This window comes from Danio rerio, chromosome 22, assembly GCF_052040795.2.
Source record: "Danio rerio strain M-AB ecotype USA chromosome 22, GRCz13ab, whole genome shotgun sequence".
NCBI classification, from domain to species: Eukaryota; Metazoa; Chordata; class Actinopteri; order Cypriniformes; family Danionidae; genus Danio; species Danio rerio.
The window spans coordinates 20,840,100-20,860,258 of NC_141042.1; the positions used below are offsets into that span (position 1 = coordinate 20,840,100).

At 36.0% G+C, this 20,159-nt stretch overlaps 1 protein-coding gene across 12 annotated transcripts in view; it reads left to right on the top strand.

The window, feature by feature from the left end:
• Positions 1-20,159, top strand: part of unc13a (unc-13 homolog A (C. elegans)) — a 59,620-nt gene that overhangs the window by 28,403 nt on the left and 11,058 nt on the right. For 6 of the 12 annotated variants that reach the window (XM_087303155.1, XM_087303149.1, XM_087303147.1 and 3 more), the window contains 23 exons: positions 48-275; positions 363-504; positions 590-759; positions 1,280-1,395; positions 1,498-1,661; positions 1,740-1,893; positions 2,737-2,805; positions 3,399-3,488; positions 3,597-3,731; positions 4,042-4,175; positions 4,252-4,337; positions 5,772-5,898; positions 7,376-7,472; positions 9,144-9,287; positions 11,082-11,159; positions 11,264-11,287; positions 11,391-11,468; positions 11,573-11,661; positions 11,744-11,896; positions 11,971-12,094; positions 18,301-18,330; positions 19,102-19,158; positions 19,350-19,430. In XM_087303155.1, the coding sequence (XP_087159281.1) occupies positions 48-275; positions 363-504; positions 590-759; positions 1,280-1,395; positions 1,498-1,661; positions 1,740-1,893; positions 2,737-2,805; positions 3,399-3,488; positions 3,597-3,731; positions 4,042-4,175; positions 4,252-4,337; positions 5,772-5,898; positions 7,376-7,472; positions 9,144-9,287; positions 11,082-11,159; positions 11,264-11,287; positions 11,391-11,468; positions 11,573-11,661; positions 11,744-11,896; positions 11,971-12,094; positions 18,301-18,330; positions 19,102-19,158; positions 19,350-19,430 (2,570 nt within the window). Of the gene's footprint in view, positions 1-47; positions 276-362; positions 505-589; positions 760-1,279; positions 1,396-1,497; positions 1,662-1,739; positions 1,894-2,736; positions 2,806-3,398; positions 3,489-3,596; positions 3,732-4,041; positions 4,176-4,251; positions 4,338-5,771; positions 5,899-7,375; positions 7,473-9,143; positions 9,288-11,081; positions 11,166-11,263; positions 11,288-11,390; positions 11,469-11,572; positions 11,662-11,743; positions 11,897-11,970; positions 12,095-18,300; positions 18,331-19,101; positions 19,159-19,349; positions 19,431-20,159 lie in introns of all 12 variants that reach the window. The other 6 variants (XM_087303148.1, XM_087303150.1, XM_087303154.1 and 3 more) reach the window with 2 other exon arrangements.

Below are 20,159 nucleotides of genomic sequence, written 5' to 3' on the forward strand. Positions count from 1 at the left end.
AAAGCATAAAAGGCACATTTGAAAGAGACCTTATCTGTTTTTTACAGGGGCGGCAGAAAAGAGCTCTAAACATGGAGCTGAAGATCGCACACAGAACATTATTATGGTGCTAAAAGACCGCATGAAGATCCGTGAACGGAACAAGCCTGAGATATTTGAGTTGATTCAGGATGTGTTTGCAGTCATTAAGGCCACACATGTGGCACAGATGAAGCAGATTAAGCAAAGTGTCCTGGATGGAACTTCTAAGTGGTCGGCCAAGATCAGCATCACCGGTAATGACCTACTTCAACTAGCACAGGTTCGTTATGTCATGTTATATTTAGTCTTAGTATTAGTATTAACCCTATTTCTTTTCTTAGTTTTATGTGCTCAAGGTCTGCAGGCAAAGGATAAGACCGGTTCCAGTGACCCTTATGTTACAGTTCAAGTAGGCAAAACCAAAAAACGAACAAAGACCATCTACGGCAACCTCAACCCTGTATGGGATGAGAGTTTTAATTTGTAAGTGGACTATTTGTTTGGATTGAAACCCAAATTTATTATATCAAGGATCATTGCTTATTCTGATACACAAACTTCTCAACAGTGAGTGTCACAACTCTTCTGATCGGATCAAAGTCCGTGTTTGGGATGAGGATGATGATATTAAGTCTAGAGTAAAGCAGAAGTTCAAACGAGAGTCTGATGACTTCCTCGGTCAGACCATCATCGAGGTGCGAACTTTGAGCGGAGAAATGGACGTCTGGTACAATCTAGGTGAGTAAAAAAAATCTGAATAATAAAATGATTTGATAACACAAATGTGTTAAGGGTCAGGTTGTAATGCAGTTCTAATATATCAAACCATGATCAACTTTGACCCTATTTGACAATGACCAATGAGGTGGGGGTAAAGATTATAGAGCATACCGTGATGTTTTGTGTATCAAATAGATTCAACTTCTTTATAAAACAGACTTAATACTACTTGTATAATAGAGTCCAATATAAAATATACTGTATGCACTTTAACTACTTTCTCCTATATTTGGTTATCTGCTTATTGATTCTAAAATCAGCACTACTTCAGTTTTCTTCTAAATATCCTCTTTTAAATCATTTCTGTATGATTTTCTTTGCTGTATAGTTTTCTTGTATTAAGATTGTTGTACAATTTAACATTTAATTAAGACTTCATATGATTTTTGTATGCTTATGTTTCCTTCTGTACCATTTTTTATGTTTCTGTCTTTTGTATGACTTGAATGTTAACCAGCTTCATTTCACTTCCTTTCAGATAAGCGTACTGACAAGTCTGCCGTGTCAGGAGCCATTCGTATGCACATCAGTGTGGAAATCAAAGGAGAAGAAACCGTAGCTCCGTACCACGTCCAGTACACTTGCTTACACGAGGTCAGTCTGATTCTACCATGGTCATGTTTGTCATTCCCATTTTCCACCCTTCAAATTAGTCCGTAGCAAATTGGTTTACATCCTCCCTTCATCTCTCCACAGAACCTTTTCCACTACTTAACAGACATTCAAAACAATGGTGTGGTGAAGATACCAGATGCCAAGGGCGATGACGCATGGAAAGTTTACTTTGAAGAGACGCCCCAAGAAATCGTGGATGAGTTTGCCATGCGTTACGGAGTGGAGTCTATTTATCAAGCCATGACGTATGATTGTCCCCAACAGTCTTGCCATTGACCTTTTACGATCTTTCTTACGATATTTTTGTGCTTTCTTGTTTTTAGACACTTTGCCTGCTTGTCTTCGAAGTACATGTGTCCTGGAGTGCCTGCGGTCATGAGCACCTTACTAGCCAACATCAATGCTTACTACGCTCACACAACCCAAGCCACTAACAACGTATCCGCCTCTGACCGCTTCGCTGCCTCCAACTTTGGGGTGAGTTTCTTATTCACTGCAGGTAAACAGGGTAAAAAATAACTAATGGTTATATTTACCCACTTTATTGTTTAAAAATTGCAAAAAAAGGCATTATTTAAGCCTTATGTGCTGTTGGGGATGTTTTGGCCACAACTTCCTCTGTGTTTTAGCAAATCAAATGTTTTTTGGTGACAAATCTTATTTTAACATATATTTGGGGAAAATGCTTTGAATTTTTTTTATTTAACAAAACACTATGGCAAAATTGACTACCCTTTCGTTATGTTCAGGGCTGTTTTTGTCCCATTGACTTCCATTATAATGACATTTTTTGATTGCATTGCTATGACATTGGTTAATGCTGGTTTTCCCTGTTGGGAAGAGGTCAGATTCATAATTTATACTGTTTATCATCAATTGAAGTGCAAAAAAAGCTTAGTTAATTTTTCACAAAATATTTTACAGTGGTTTTGTAATTGTATTTTGTTTAACATCTTGTATATAATCAGGCAAGTTATGCATGAACAAATCTCTCAGTTAAAACCTTCAGAATACATATATGAATAAACCTGCCGTTTGGTGTGTGTAAAGCTGCTGAAAACTCATTTTGAGAAATAACGTCTTTAAAAATCTGTACTGTAATAGAAGTATCAGGCAGAAAATTATAAAGTGTGATGAAAGAAAAACTTATATTGGTAGTTTTCTTAAGAGTAGGACCGGAAAAATCTTAAGACCGGAAAAATAAAAAGCCAAAAATCTCAAAATCTCAAACTTGTCCAGGTTTATGAATTATTTTTGTCTGTGGTGTCAAAGGAAGATTTCTGTACTAATATGTTTTTTTTTTATGTGTGTTATTTGTAGAAAGAACGATTTGTGAAACTTCTAGACCAGCTCCACAACTCTCTGAGGATTGACCTCTCAATGTACAGGGTATTGTGACTTTTTGGTGTTTAAAATGCTTACTGTGGTGTTCCCTAATCAGACAGTTGATAATAACTATATTATAAAAGAATAAGGTAGCATTAAAACTAGCGATGCACCAAGAATTTTGGCCGATATCGATAACTGATAACTCTTAAGATTTGGAGGCCGATAGCGATATATTGTAGCCGATAAATATAAATATTTCAAAATGTTATATTTTTATACAGTGAACAACTGATTTTATTTTAAAAACCTCCTAAAAGTTTTAACTGATCTTAAGAACTGAATTGCCTACTCAAAGCAAAAAAAAGCTATAATTTCAAAATTGCAAGGTGATTATAAAGACCTATATTCATGATTTTACATAAATTAGCATGCCAAAAGCATGCTCTTGCGCGAGGCTAGCAGTTCTGTACAATTACATAATCTATCGGCTTAAAAATATTGGCCTAATTTTTGACATTGGACGGATAATGATAGCATTAAAAATAGTATTTTTGAGCCAATAATGATATGGCCGACAATATATTGTGCATCCCTAATTAAAACATTTATTTTGAGTAGAAAAAGAGTATTGATGACACCATTTCTTGTCTCAGAATAATTTTCCGGCTAGCAGTCCTGAAAGGCTACAGGATCTGAAGTCTACGGTGGACCTACTGACCAGTATCACATTCTTCAGGATGAAGGTTAGTTGATGCTGGTGTTAAGGGTGTAAGTGCAGTCATAAACTGAGGCTTTATTTGGTGCTTTGTTTCACTTATAAATGATCTAGACCGTAAATCTGTCTCCTCCAGGTCCAGGAGCTTCAGAGTCCTCCTCGTGCAAGTCAGGTGGTGAAAGACTGTGTGAAGGCCTGCCTCAACTCCACCTACGAATATATTTTCAACAACTGCCACGAGCTCTACAGCCGAGAATACCAAACAGACCCAGTGAGTCGATGCACCCCGATCAATCCCAAAAAACGCTTTGCCCCACAAGTCATTTTTATCAAAGCAGTTCATCTCTGAGCTTTTGTTTGCGCTGCTTTGAAGACTTTATAGACTTCCCTCATAAATATCAAACACTCTCTCTCTCTGTTGAATTAAACATCCGACTCTGGGCTACTTACTATGTTTTTCTGCACAGCTTTGAAGGATTGTTCTATATCTTGTTCCCCTGGAGTCACAGTCATATTTTGACTTGTTTGTTGAAAGATTACAAAAGCACATTCAGTGCTTCAAATAAATTCTTTCTGTGCAGAACAAAAAAGGAGAGGTTCCTCCAGAAGAGCAAGGCCCGAGCATCAAGAACCTGGACTTCTGGTCCAAGCTGATCACTCTTATTGTCTCCATTATTGAAGAAGACAAGAACTCCTACACACCCTGCCTTAACCAGTGAGTCCGGTATCACAAAACGCCCGGGTGTAAATCTTGTTTAGGATCTTAATATAGGCTGTTCTGCTCCACTCAGGTTTCCGCAAGAGCTCAATGTTGGGAAGATCAGCGCAGAGGTTATGTGGAACCTGTTTGCCCAAGATATGAAGTATGCGATGGAAGGTGAGTCTAAGTGACTTTTCTCAATATTGGTTTTCTTATATAACACTTTTGTAAAGTAGAGATGTTTCAAAGCATTATTGGGGGGGAAATTTGAAAATATTCTCAAATATTAGATCAATTTAGATTCTACTGTAAAGGTAAGTAGTTTGTTAAGTTAGATTCAGCGTTTAAACACTTCTACAGAAGACATTAGGGTCATTATTCATCACTGTTGACTAATTTGGACATAATGCAAATGTTCATTAAGTCAATTTGAGATTGATGATGTAAAATCTGATAAAAATAGCTGTATAGCAAGTAGTAGTGTGGTTATTCAACTTCAGTCAGTTTAATGGCATCTCATCTCAGGTCAGTAACAGTGTTGATGTTGCAAAATATGAAACAATTCTAATAGAGCTATAAAGCAAATATTTTCTTTATTTAAGTCAGTAATCGTTGATGTCGCACAAATGATTAGTTATAAAAGAAATTTAAAGTTTCTGTCTTGCAAAATAATAAATTATGAAACAAGTTGACTTTATCAAGTAGAAAATTTGAATTCAATAAGTTCTGATGCTGCAACATTTGTCAATAATAAAACTCATTCGTTACAGAGTGTCAGGGATGCACAATTAGCCTAATATAAAATAAACTTGATTCTGCTTTAAGGCAAATGTTGATTCAGATTAGTTCAATAACAGTATCCATGATGCAAAATTTGTCAAGTATGAAACAAAGTTCAGTAGCTGAATACTGTATAAACAGTAGTGTTGTTATTCAGCTGAAGTCAGTTTAGTGGTACTGTATCTCATTTCAGGTCAGTAACGCTGTTGATGTTGCAAAATATGTCAATTATGAAACAGTTCTGATAGAGCTATAAAGCAAATATTGTCTTTATTTAAGTCAGTAATTGTCGATGTCGCACAAATTATTAGTTATGAGATAGCTAAATACTGTATAAAACAATAATGCTGGTTTAATATTTGTCAATTATGATACAGATTTTATTCAACAATTTAATATATATTCAATTATATAGTGCAAAAAGCTATTTATAAAAACACAAAACAGTAGTGCCATTGTTTGAAATCTATTCAACTTTTGCCCTTATCCCACAGTACCAGTGCAATAATATTACTGAACTTTAAGTGCATTTTTAACTTTTTTTTTTTTTACTTTTTCTTACTCCAGCAGCTCATGATATTTCATTAAAAGTTTCAACTGTAGCCTTTAATGATCATAACTTGGCTAACAGATGAGATGTGCTCCAATGAAAGTGTCTGCAGCACAAGCCTTGCAGGGTTTCTCTCTGACAGCCACTTAAATTTCACACTAGGAGAAAAGTCGACTTGCAGCGCAGCTCTTCTCATCTGCTGGTGCAGTAGGGGTTCTCAGCTCTGCATAGATGTAACTGCTTCACAATAAGCTTTTTTGTCTTCACCTCATGACTTTCAGAGCACGAAAAGAACCGCCTGTGCAAGAGCGCCGATTACATGAACCTTCACTTCAAAGTAAAGTGGCTCTACAATGAGTACTGCAAAGACCTGCCTTTCTTCAAGAGCCGAGTGCCTGAATATCCAACGTGAGTAAAGATACTGATGCCCTAAATCTCAGAATACTTGGGTGATTTTATAATTGAGGATATAATAATTAAGTGGTTTCCGAACAGAAATTACTTCCCACATTTAACAAAAAACACTGTGTAAGTATTATTTGTCTACTATGTTAAATCTACAAGAGTTCAAAGGTAACAGAGTTGACATTTTTCAATCCAACTTGCTAGCGTATGTTGAAATTTCTAGCCAATTCCATGCATGTTCACTAAAAAAAGGTCAGGAGAGGGTTTTCTTCAATGTGAAAAATATTATTAATTTATTAGATACAAATGAATAATTCGAGGACAGAACTCTGGGTAATGCAATACAAGAATTACATTCAGGAGGTTTGCAACTAACTAGCATTTCCCTGGCTCCAGCATATATACACAACTGATATTAACAGGTGGAATTTTGATGTAACGTCACTTATCAGTCATTCTGCAGTCTCTTGGCTGTTGCACCCAAACATACTTCCTCTTTCTGCAACCCTTCTCTGCATACCAAAACTGAACAGTTAAGTGACCTACAATATATTTCACAACTTCTACAAGCATCCAGCTCCTTGTGACATGTCTAGACTTCTTATTAGACAGAGGTCTGGAGCAAAGCCCCCCACACTATATTTATTCTTATTCTGCTATTTTCCTTTGGTCAGCTGTTTCTTCTAAGAAGTATGCAACACAGTCAGAAAGAAGAAGTATGTTTGGTTAATATATGGTATCATACAAGAGGAAAAGGTTGATTAATCTGTTGTTTGTCTAAACTTTTTGTCAAATAAAAAATAAAGACACAAAAGTAATAAAAATAAATTCCTTTTCCCCCCACACATACATAATGATAAGAGCAACACTAATGAACTAATGAAATGATGATAAATACTTTTAGTAAGTGTTAACAGTTTTGACTTTTTACAAGAAAAAAAAACTCTTAAATATAAGAATGAATTAGATGGATAGAATATTTGATGGAAGTATGGGATGGCAACAGAACTGACATGAGATTTATGGACATTTTCTAAGATAAATATTACTTTAAAACAATTTAATGTTTCAGAATTGGGAAATTAATTGTTTGGGGCTTTTTAATAAATAAAATGAATGAAATTAAATGAATAATGAAATATTATGAAGGAAAGTAAAATGAAATTGATAGATGATGGGAAACATATATACACTGACTCATTCGGACAACAGTAAATTATGTTTAGCTGTGTACTGTATAACTGCTGAAAATATTATTATGTTTTGGTCGGTAAAATTTTTGTGATTCCTGGCAACGAGTGACAAGGTATTAAAATAATAAAGAATAGAAACATTGAACTAAAGCAGAAAGAAATAATGACTGCACAACGAACACATCTGCAGTTGTTGAATCACAAGCATACTAAATGAGTCAGAATGTCACTGTGAGCATGCAATGATGGGTAATAATGGAGCTTTGGGTGGTGATATTGCTTTGCAGGTGGTTTGAGCCGTTTGTCATTCAGTGGTTGGATGAGAATGAGGAGGTGTCCAGAGACTTTTTGCATGGAGCCCTGGAGCGTGACAAGAAAGATGGGGTAAGATTTATCTTTCCTTTTTTGTGTGTGTGTTTATGTGGCCTAACTTCAAGTGCAGCTGTCCAGAAATATTGTAACCTATTGCCAATTTTTTTAACTCATGCAAAGTGAAAGCTAGCTCATCATTTATTCTACCTCATGTGGTTTTAAACACAAAAGAATATATTTTGAAGAATACTAGTTGTTGAAGTCCATCGACTTCCATAGTAAAACAAAAATTTACTATGGAAGTCAATGGTTCCCAGCAACCAGCATTTTTAAAAAATATTTTCTTTTGTGTTTAGCAGAAGAAAGAAACTCTAATATGGTTTTGGGAAGGTGAAGTAATTTATGACAGAATGGAAATTTTTGCGTGACTGTCCCTTTAATGATATTCAATAATTATTGCGATATTCTCCTAATGTAATTATAATATTTATTCATATTTTACATTTTATTCTTCCTTGCTATTATGACTCAATATAAGTATGAGTTTTACAAATCTCTTCAAAATATAGATTTTTTTAATATTTATTATTACATAAAACTTTTACTTTTACTTTTTACTCCAAATATAAAATTGCTAAATGGTTTATCTCCGCTATTATTAATAATAATATTAATGTTGTTTTTTTGTCATTGTTCATATATTAAATGCTTTTTAAATACTGTTACTAAGGTATAATATTTTTTAACTGCAATTTAACGTAATGGAAAGTTTTTAATATTTAGATTTTTTTTTAAACATATTAACATTTATATGTATTTCTGTATGTATTGTGTCATCTTTGTGATTGTGACATTGTTCTCTTCTCTGCCTTCTGTCATCAGTCCCACACAATTTTTACCTTTTTCTAAATGTCTTCATCATGGAGTTTTTCTTTTTATTATTAAAGCAAATAAGATTGTAAAAAAATATTTGTTGTACTCTACCATTGACTGTGCTCAAAGTTTTCTCAACTATAACGACTTCCGCTACTGAGAAACTCGGAAATGTGAAAACGGTCTATTTTTATTAATAAAAAGTGTATTTTGATGGAAATATTTTTCAAAGTATAGAATGGCAACAGAATCGAGATGAGATTTATCTACAATTTTATAAGATAGATTTTATTTTAAATCAATTCAGTGTTTCAAATTTGTGAAAATGACTATTTAGGGATTTTATAAATAAAACAAATGAGGTTAAATGAAAATGTATTTTATTTTGCATTAATAAATGTTTTAAATGCCACTGAGAAAGAAGGCTTCAGCAATCTCCTCATATATTGAAATGTAATTTATTGCATTAACAATAAAATAAAATAAAGTATTACTTAGAACAAAGGTGATAGCACAACTTTAGAAAATGTAATGGAAATGTACTGTAAAGTTATTCTTACTATTGAGCTTACCAGCTGTGATGAGTTACAGTAGCAGTGGGCCTCCAGCCTGCAGCCAGACATGCCAAAATGTGATGAATGAGTGCCCTCAGAGCACCTCAGCATGTTCCAGAACCAATAATCACACTCTTTACTTCATTAGTTTCACTGAGCCACCTCTGGGATCCTGCTACAGTCTCACCTCAAACCCAATTATTTCCAGACGAAAGAGCCCACACCTGAAGTCTGGTGGCAAATTGCTTGTGTGGTCTCTCGCTCTTTCTATTCTAGTTTTTCTGACTCCTTGTCTCCAACCTTTTCTTTCCTACAGTACCAGCAAACCTCGGAGCACGCTCTCTTCTCCTGTTCGGTAGTGGATGTCTTCTCACAGCTCAACCAGAGCTTTGAGATCATTAAGAAGCTGGAGTGTCCAGACCCACAGATCGTCGGACATTACATGAAGAGATTTGCCAAGGTCCACAGCTGAGAACTTCACATTTGTACCAGACCCATGATAATTTCATTTACTTTCATCAAAGCCTTTAGGGAATCTCACAGCTTTAGCCAAGTGCAGACTGTGAGATTTTATATATGTCTTTTACTAAAGTTTCTAGTCAAATTGTACAATATTGAAGTCAAACTGAAATTCTGGTCACAATGTTTAGTTGCAAACTTTTATTATCGAAACTGCACAACTAAATTTCTCAATTTACAAAATACAAAAAGTTTATAGCATGGGGGCCAGACAAGCTAGATTTATACACATAACTCTTAATACCTCCTTTACATACCCTTCCTAATCCTCTCTCCCATCTGGGTCACGGCACCAATGTAACCTTTCTGATTCTACCCACCTAACAACAAGCTGGTTTTGAACTGGCATCTTCACCATAGGAGATCAAGGAAGTGAGGTTTACTTATACAGATTATACTAGCTGGCCTCCTATACACTTAGCATACCCACCAAAAGTCCCTCCCATCTGGGTCACGGCACCAAATGAACCCATCCAGTTCATTACCCCCCACAATAAGTGGGATTCAGATTGCAGTACCCAGCATAGATTGACACAGCTCCTACTAGCTAACCTCCATTTCACAACTACTGCAGAAGCATCGTACAGGTTGAGAAAAATAGCCACCGTACATTATACTAGTAAGGATCACACACTGATAAATGTTCGGAAATCTACAAACTCACACTTAAACATGCTCCTCATGCATTATAAATAAAAATAATATGTTCTAACATATTTTATATTTTGAATTGGATGGAATCATAAGCCCCTTTCACACATTGATACCGGTAAATACCCGGAAATTTACCAGAATGACTTTACCGGCAAATTCAAAAAAGCATTGTTCACACAGGCAAGAACGTTACAGAATTTTTTCGGAAAAGTCTATTCACACATCCATTCCAAAATACCGGTAAAATCTGACATCATTAATCAGAAATAAACTCTAAATGGCTAATATATGTGTGTGCTGGCGCTCACCAGCTGCTTCACATGCACACGTGTCAAGCAACTGAAGCAGAGCTTGAAGGTAAACAACCAGCGGTTTATCAAAAGCATTTTATCGATTATTCTTTCCAGAGTTGGCATTAAGTAGGAACTTAGAAACATTGTCTGACTAACATCTAGCAGCTAAATGTGTCTGGGAAAATATTCAAAAGCTTTTATTTTCATGAACAACGCAGATGTGAATGCGTCTGAATGTTCTTATTGGCTGAGGGGGGAGCGGCAGTGTTTCGATGTGATCCAGTTAGTTTGTGGTACTGTGACAGCTGGTGTTGGTTGCTGTATGGCTAAAAATATGACAGTTAAAGAAACTAGGCTAAATTTCAATTTAAATAATTAAGTGTTCAATAAAATGTTAATATAATAATTAAGTTTTTTATGTGCGTTTTGGCGGGTTTTGGACCACTTTTGGGATGGAAAAAGTTTGCTATATCTGGTTATCCTGATTTCGGCAAACTACCAGTAATGTTATTTTTTTTCCAGAAAATTTCCCAAAAGAGTTTACCGGTATTTTCAAAAAGGGCCTATTCACACATGATCCCTTTCTGTATGTGTGAAAGGGGCTGTTGTCTAACCTAAAAAAATAGGAGTTTCTGTCCATCACACTTGTGAAATCTGTCAACTCCAACTGCAAAAAACCTGAAAATTGTGCAGATGTTGTTTTTGTATATTCTAGCCTTTAGAAACATTAATATACAAAGTTGTTTTGCATGTTGGATTCATTTTCATAAGGTTTCTTTCCCCCACAGACCATCAGCAACGTTCTGCTCTCCTATGCGGATATTATCTCCAGAGACTTCCCGAACCACTGCACCAAGGAGAAAGTGGTAATAGTCTGAAAACCAATTGAACTGGGTTCATAATGTTTAAAAACAGATTATTAAATTTAGAATTTAACCTATTCTGTATGTTACCTTTTCTTTGATCCTAGAATGCAAAGGACGGTGCTGTGAAGGTCTGCATATCTGACTTTTTCATGGAAATAATTGCAATAAGTAAGTTAAATTGGCCTTTTGTTGAGGTTTATACACTTCAACATTGTTTTTTGCTTTGCACAGCCCTGCATCCTCATCAACAATATTCAGCAGCTCAGGGTACAGCTTGAGAAGATGTTTGAGGCCATGGGAGGTAAAGATGTAAGTACACCACAAATCAACATTTTGCTTCTTGAGCAAAGACCTACAGCCTTTTAAGAGCCCGATCAGGTTCTGGTGATTTTGACCATTAATGTGCTTTCTAGTTGAACGTTGAAGCTAGCGACATCTTGAAAGAACTTCAGTTGAAGCTCAACAATGTTTTGGACGACCTTGCAAGGATATTTGCCACCAGGTGATGTACCAAGGGATCAGGAAGAAGTAGTTTTGCACTGTTTTCATACTAACATCTGTTCTCCATCTCTTTCTCCTGCTAGTTTCCAGCCAAACATTGAAGAAAATGTCAAGCAAATGGGAGATATACTTAGCCAGGTGAAGGGAACGGGAAATGTGCCAGCAAGTGCTTGCAGCAGCGTAGCACAGGATGCTGACAACGTCCTCCAACCCATCATGGACTTTCTTGACAGCAAGTAAGATGCAGATTATTAGATTTCGATGTATTCCTGGCACCTTCCACTGTAATCTGACCTTTTTTCCTTGTTAGCCTCACACTATTTGCCAAGATCTGTGAGAAGACAGTCTTGAAGCGAGTGCTGAAGGAGCTTTGGAAGTTGGTCATGAACACAATGGAGAAGACGATTGTTCTGCCACCGCTAACTGACCAAACGGTAATGAGCTGTTCAGAGATTTATGTACACAAATTTTCTTTAGGATTGTTCACAGCTTTGTATATTTTGCTATGGATCATGAAGACGATTGCAAATGTACCTCCTCATGCCCAACAAAAAAATGTCCCTTTCCCACATCAAATTCCCTTGGACAAAAAAAAGACACATCTTTCCACTCTAAAAACATTGGGAGTGCACCATATCATTCAAGCACCTCTTGATGCTGCTCTCTGATCCTGTAGTCCCACAGTTGCACATTTTGTCTTGCAATTTTGACCTAATACGTTTTGTTAGCTGTATTTCTACATATTTGAATGCTAGCTAACTTTTGAGAACATTTCTACAGGAACAGAGACAACTTACTGCTTTCAATTTGTCTTGATATAACTGTTGTTCTTTTTGTATTTTTATTTGTATTTGTTTATTTTTGACAAAAGAGACCCATATCAGTTCTTTCAAAGGTTATACATTGGGATGGGAGGCAGCTCCCTAATGGCATATTTAGCTAATTGCTAAATACAGTTCTGCTGATCACAAAAGGCCAAACAAAAAAAAGGAATAATTTGCTCAAAAAAGTCAAATCTTTTAACGTTCACTCACCCTTATGTTGTAACAAATTGTAATGAGTTTCTTTCATCCATGAAAGTTTGTTTCTGCTGCTCTTTTTTTCTACAACAAAGGATTCCAAAACAGATATCGTACAATTGGCCCACTTGACTTCTATACTTAAAACCATTTTCTAAATACTTCTAAAATCATTTAAAAGTTTTGACATTTACATGGTCAATCCTTGTAAACAACTTTGATCATACAGAAGTAATAATTGGCATTTACATTTCATGTATTTTTATTTCACATCAGTTGGTTTTAGTATACTTATATATTCAGAAAATGTATATAATACTTAAATAAAAGATACAAGTTGCAAGGACTGCATTTAAGTCCATTTTGTAACTTGCCTGCTTCCCATTTCCTTTCAATGTATGGGAAAAAACAGCTTGAGAAAACAGCATTCTCCTTAGAAATCCTTAGAAATGCCTGATTTTTAGTGTTTTCAGGGTTTAAATTTAGTTTAAACTGCTAGAAACTGCTTCCTTCCTTTTCTTTACCTGCTTACTTTCATAATTGATCTTAATTATTAAGTAATTTCCTACTAAAACTTAACAAACAATCTTTCAATTTAAAGTATAATTTAAAATGTAACAATTTCAATATTCGCCCATCGAAATATTTAGCTTAGTGTAGACTTTCCTTATGTATATAGTATACAGTGGTCCCTTGTTAATCACAGGAGTTACACTCTAAAAATACCCGCAAAGTTATCAGCTTTATTTTTTTTACAATTATTTTAGACCTTTTAAGATTGTAAAACCTCTCACTACACTATTTTCTCTTTTGTTGAAACGCTCGCATAACTTCTACCTTCCTTTAGCATGTCCAGAAATCCAACTTTTTGTGCGATGGTTAGCATCTTCCTCTGCCTTTTGGGTGCTACCGTGGGTGCCTTTGACGGTGCTGTATGTTTCATCCACAATATGGGTTTTGTTAGAGAGAAAACTTGCAAACATACAGTACAGCACTTTAGAGCCACTTTAATGGTCTGCAGCTAATTAAGGGTGCGTTTCCCAAACAACGACATAACTCGTGGCTGAACTTTCATAGTACAATGCATTGTTTGGGTAAAGTTACTTAATAAATAGCCTACTATAAATGAAAAGCATTAACATATGTTATATATTTTTGTTTTCAAAAGCTATGACGTAACGTAAATTCTGATTTTAAATAATAGGTCACCTATAGCTTTCGTCATGAGCCATGGCTGTGTTCAAAATGGCATAAATGATTTCAAATTGTAACACAATTGTCAACATAAAGATCGCTAAAACTGTAAAAACACTTTAAAAGCAAATCACACCTAAGAGTGATGACTTTTATGGTTTTTTTTTATCATTCCAAGTTTAAATGTTGGAACGTTCTAAATTAATAGGGCATAGGGGGGATACCCGGGAATGGAACACAGCCAGGAACTCGGCTTAACTACAGCTCTAGAGATGTAGTTGAAAAAGAACAAGTTTGTGATGCAGTTTGCAAATGTTTGTTGGAACGATGAATTTGGAAAATGCTAAATTGACAAAGTATGTATGTAACAATGGAACTTGCGACCTTAGTTGGTTTCGGAAATGCAGTCCAGAATTTAGAACACAATGCGATGTAAAAAAAAATAATGTAAAATTGCACAAAAAAACTTGCAAAACTGAGAGACCGCAAAAGATGAAGCGCTTTATGGCTAGGCACCACTGTACTATAGAATTCTTTAACAATAACATCTAAAAGTATGATGAAGAAGTACTTAAGTGTATGTAAATATGTAATTTACTGCAGTTATAAAGTGCTGGACGTTTAAAAATGCACCTGGAAAAATGCTTGAAAAGTACTTAAATCTGGCTTTCAAAAAAGGTGTAAGAACCTTGCCTTTTGTACAGTATTTCATGGGTGAAGGAACACAAATTATGAATAGAAATTGAGGGGTGAGATTTTTTTTTTTTTCATTTTTGGTTAAGTTATGCCTGTTTTGAACCAGACCTCGGGACCATAATTTTGTACCTGGCCTGTAGACTGAATGTTAATGCTTCTTTTGATTTGATGTGGGGCTCTTTGTAGCTTCACTGACCCTTCTCTCTGGTTATTACATTCTCGCTCTCCCCCCGCTCCACCTCCACAGATGATAGTAAGTACCAGAGCACTTTTGTCTGTGCGTCTGTGTGTCCCGCAGTCCGTCCACGCCGGGTGAACCCTCTCCCACCACCTCCTTCTGCTCTGTGTGGCTGCCGAGTCCTTTCCTTTTGTCCAATGCATCCTCATTCGTCTGTCACTCTTTCTCCTGCTGTCTCTTTCTTCTCCTCTTCGTACATCTCCTCACCTTTCCCTGGCCACCTCAGCGCTCTGTAATACTCGAGGTGGCTGCAGCATGGTGCATTTCCTAATTGACTTGGACCAGGCCCTTATTTTTTCTGAGTCCCACCCCAACAAAAAGTCCAATCCAAAGTCCCAACCCCTTTCTCCACTCATTCCCCTGAAAGCGACACTCTTTTGCTCCCAGTTTAGTGTCCGTGGTGGGTCGGTTATCTGGGTGACGTGAACTGGTTTCAGGCGGTCCACCCTCCCTGTCTCTGTCACCTGTTTGAAACCTCTCTCCTCTGTGGGTTGTTTGCTTGCGTCTGATCTTCACCTCAACTCCTGAGCCTCTTTATAGTCTCTGCAGACATTATTCTGTCAATCTGTCCTGGTATTTGCGTGTTGTTGTACCCAAATTGGTCTGATCCAACACTGAGGTTTCATACTGATGTGTCTTCTGTGACTACTTTTTTTATGTAGAGAAATGTTTTCTATTCTCGGGCTTGATAATGTTTAGTCCAGGTGTTTTAATAATATTTGTTTGTAAAATGTTTGTAAAAATGTATTATTATTTTATGGTGCAAATAGTTTTGTTTTGCTCTGCATTTTTAATTGATGTTTCAGTTCATTTACTTCTATATGAAGATATGATTATAATTTTCTGTTTACAAATGATCGAATTTTACCTTTGTTTTCACTTTTACCTAGTTTAGTTGGTCCCTTAGATTATAAAAAATATTGCACAAATATCGAATACGATGTACGTCAGTTTTAAATACTCTGCTTTAACATGATTGTTCACCAAAAAATGAAAACCTTGTCATAATTTATTCACCCAAATGTTGATACTGAAATTCTGTACATATTTGAAGTTGTGTATATTTGGAATTCTTGCACATTTTACTTACCTTCATGATGATTCTAAAATCACTCTCAAGCCTCATTCACATTTACATCCAGTGCTCAGCATAATTGACCCTTCGCTTAGCCCCTCCCTCCTTAGTTACTGTTGGTACGTCTGTCAAGCTTTCATGCCTGGCACGTCTATCACAATGTATATACTTTGTGTCAGACATTGCCAGGGATATAATTAGTCATTTTTGGCGAACAGGTGAGATATCTGAGAACGCCAGACAAAAATGCACTGTAGTATGCGTTACAGGGGTATATTCACGACATAATAGGCAACCGATTAGAAAATAACTTCATCAAAAATTAAGCTAGGTTAGCCTAGCCGCTTCATACACTGACCATTCAGCAGCTTAGATCATGCACAGCAAGAGAGATGAAATTTAAAAATAATCTAATAATAACAAATTAAACCGTGATTTCTCTTTTTTAGCCAAAAAGCCTGATAGATTAATTGTTGTGCAATGAAATATAGTGTTACTAACCGACCAGGAAACACAGGAAATTCATTCATGGAAAGAAAAGGCCAGAAAGAGGAAATTGATGGATTTGTGCCAAATATTAGCATCATTGACCCATAACAATGTACAGTACCTATAACAGTCAATATGTTTGTGTGCTCTTTATACAGTTTCTATTCTAATTTGCAGTTAGTGGAAGAAATAAATAAATTAAAATGCAAATCAAAGTATAAATAGCAGAAGCGAATAAATCGATTTTATTCGTAGGTAATTTTCCCTACCAGCAAATATTAATCCGACACCAATAACAAAAGCAGACACTAACCCGCTAAAACGTCACAACCATTGACTAAATCTCCAAAAGACAGACAAAAACATCAGTGAATTGTTGCTCTGACATGGGCATGAGTGTTATAAATGACTGAAAAATAGCTGCAGGTGAAGTATATTAATCACAAGTGCTCAGTTTGTGATCACATCTCGGTTTTGTTACTGTCGATATGTAATTTCATATATATAAATTTATATATATATATATATATATATATATATATATATATATATATATATATATATATATATATATATATATATATATATAAATTCATAATATTGAACAAAAGGAAAAAACAGCTGTGAAACATAACCTGCTTTTTATTTTTGCAGGAAACAGTTTAGATCTGTTTAAGGTAACTGGTGTCTGAGTTATTGCCGTCGGTCTATCACTGAATGTGTCAGGAATATCAAAACAAAACCAACCTAACTCCGCTCCTTTAGCACCCCTCACACAGCTTGGTCCACGTTGGCATTTCTCCCCTTGGGTTTTAGGTTTTGAAAAGGAAAAAAATTTCCACCACCTTGTCCAAACTTTTAGGATACCGAGTATCAGATTTGCACAATCCATATGCACAACGCTTTGGCTTGTTTACCCCGCTCGAAAGTTTGACAGAGCCCCTGCGCACAGCTTCGGCTGCTAAGCCACGATTGGTGGGTGGCGTTTTTTGGGTGTGGCTTAGCGAAGGGTCAATTGAGTACTCAAGGTTTTGAAAATTAATATTTGTATCCATTTCTCAGTGAATATAGACAATGTATTTTGGTGTATTTGAACAAAACAGATTTATTAAACAGATACATTTATTAAAATTATATTTTAGTCACCAAACATATTGAGAAATTGATAGATAAAATGAAATTCATGCAAAATGTTAAAAAAAAAATCCTCTTTTTCAAATTTGCATTAAATATTTTTCTATAACATATAAACTTTGGTGTACAAATTTTTGGACTGTTATCGTATATTATTCTGGTAGATAAACTCCAGATTTGGCTTCAGTACTGACTAACCTAATGTATATGCCCAAATATAGTATTGTATGGCTTCCTATTAAAATATAAATTTAAAAAAAAGATTTGTGAGGGGTGTACTTTTATATGCTGAGCACTGTATATTTAAATAAGGGACATCAAAATTGTTGCATCAGGTTTACCCTCACATTGATACCAAACTTCTTTCCATCCAGCCTCCAATCTCATTTTCATTTGCATATATTTAAATATGGCACAATACCATTTGCACATATGGTACATAAGATTTGTTGTATTAGTATTATTCACCCTCAAGTTAATTTTCTGAAGTTCTTCCCATAAACTCTCCAATCTCAATCTCAATTGAATCTAAATTCTCAAAAAAATCTAAATTTGATGTTCAAAAAAACATTCAGGTGATTAAATAATGGCAATTTTTATTTTTGAGTGAACTCTCACTTTAACAAGAAACTACCTTTTATGTAAATTAAGTTTACCTTTTCCGTAAATTGCAACCTCCTGAAGTGATGTGATTGGCCCATTAAGTCTGTCAGTTTCTGGATAATGGCCACTGTCAGCCTATTAAAGAGGGCCGAGACCACTTCTCAAGTTAATTACACTATCCTCTCTTCACAGGGCAGGGTGAAGCTTGCTTGTCACAGTGATGTAAGAACTGAATCCCCATTTAGCTCAATGTGTCCTGTCTCTCTATCTCTCTTCTCTCTCATTCTCAATGTCTTCTTTGTGTGACTTGGGTCCCCCCCTCCCTCCCCCCTGTTGAAACAAACCGGTGGAAGCAGTGTTTTGTTTTTTTGAACCCCTTGTTTTCAACGCAGTTATGGATTTCCCCATAGACAACCTTTATAGCTCCCGGACGAGCCCCCTCCCTTTTAGGTCATTACAGATGCTTGGGGTAAATAATGCATGTGTGACCGTCGTTTTAGACTCCGGTGGCTATGCTGGTCTAAACGACAGCGTCAGAACTACTATACTAACTATTTCATTCTCCTAGAAGGACTACATTGTACACTTTTGTATAATGGTATAATAAGGTGCACAAGCCTCATTCACTTAGTGATATATCCAAAGATTAGAGTATCGGCCAGTCATAGATACTAGATATATCACCAGAGTGTTGTTGTCCGGGCTGTGGACCTACTGGTTTAGTAAAACCTTTCAACTCCTGTCTCTGTCTTCTGTTTGTAGCTAGTGTCTTCTGTTGCACAAACAGTTGTGTGTCGACGAGTGGCTGTGTGTTTTGGGGTTGAGCGAGTGCGTGTCTGACGTTTGAGACTGTCTGTTTTTGACCTCTGTGATGTGATATTTCTGTCTACAACCCTGTCGAACCCAGTGATCTGACTAATGTCCTCTGTTCTCTTCTGTATCCTCTTTCTTTCTGTTTCTCGCTTTTCCGTTTTGCTTTCCATCTTCCTTCAGGGCACTCAACTCATATTCAACGCAGCCAAGGAACTCGGTCAGCTTTCCAAGCTTAAGGTAAGAAAGGTTGGATGCAGGCTAGTTAATAAAAATGTTGTATTCTGATTTAGTCATCAGTTTCTGTCTTTATTTATTTTCCTATTAATTAAACAGCAATGCAAAACACAGGTGCTATGATGAACTTAGCAAGGCCTTTGCAAGATTGGTGTTGTGTTTTCTGTATTTAATCAAAAATGTTGTTTCTGTAGGAGCACATGGTTCGTGAGGAGGCCAAGGCACTGTCGCCTAAACAGTGTGCAGTGATTGAGTTAGCGCTGGATACTATAAAGGTGAGGGAAGAACTCATTGTCAACATTATGGCTGCGTCCGAAATTGCATTATTTCATACTATACAGTACACTTAAAACAGTATGGGAGCTGAGTAGTATGTCCGAATTCAAATCATTCGAAACACAGTATGTAAGAAGTACCTGGGCGACCTACTTCTTCTGGTAAGACTCTGAAGTACGCATCCGATGCATGCAATGCTATCCCATGATGCAGCAGAGATAATTCATAAATGGGCACTGGGTAGGTCACATGATCATGACAAAATGGTTGTGGTGTGTCGGAGTTCCATTCATATTAATCGCATTTATACTGTATTGAACGTACTTTTCTAATAGTCAAGTAGTACATTTGAATTCAAATGCAGTACCTATTGAGTAGTAAGCGATTTCATACGCAGCTTATGTCGTCCACTGATTTTTAGTGGCAAACACTGCAGAGGTAGAATATGAATTTCCTTAAGGATAAATAAAAAAGGATCAAAATAACTTTAATCAGTCGGCTACATAAATATATGTTTACTCTCCACAGCACACTAATATTCTATTTTACATCCAGAGTAAAGCTTTGACAGGCTCTTTCATTGAAAATGAGCCATACATATCCAAGACTTCACTACTCTACATAAGTTGGCTTGTTTCTTTATAAATCCAAATGGTGAGCAAACTACGCAAATATAAAAACTTCACGGAGAAAACCACTGCTAAGCAAATTAATGCTAACTAGGGTTT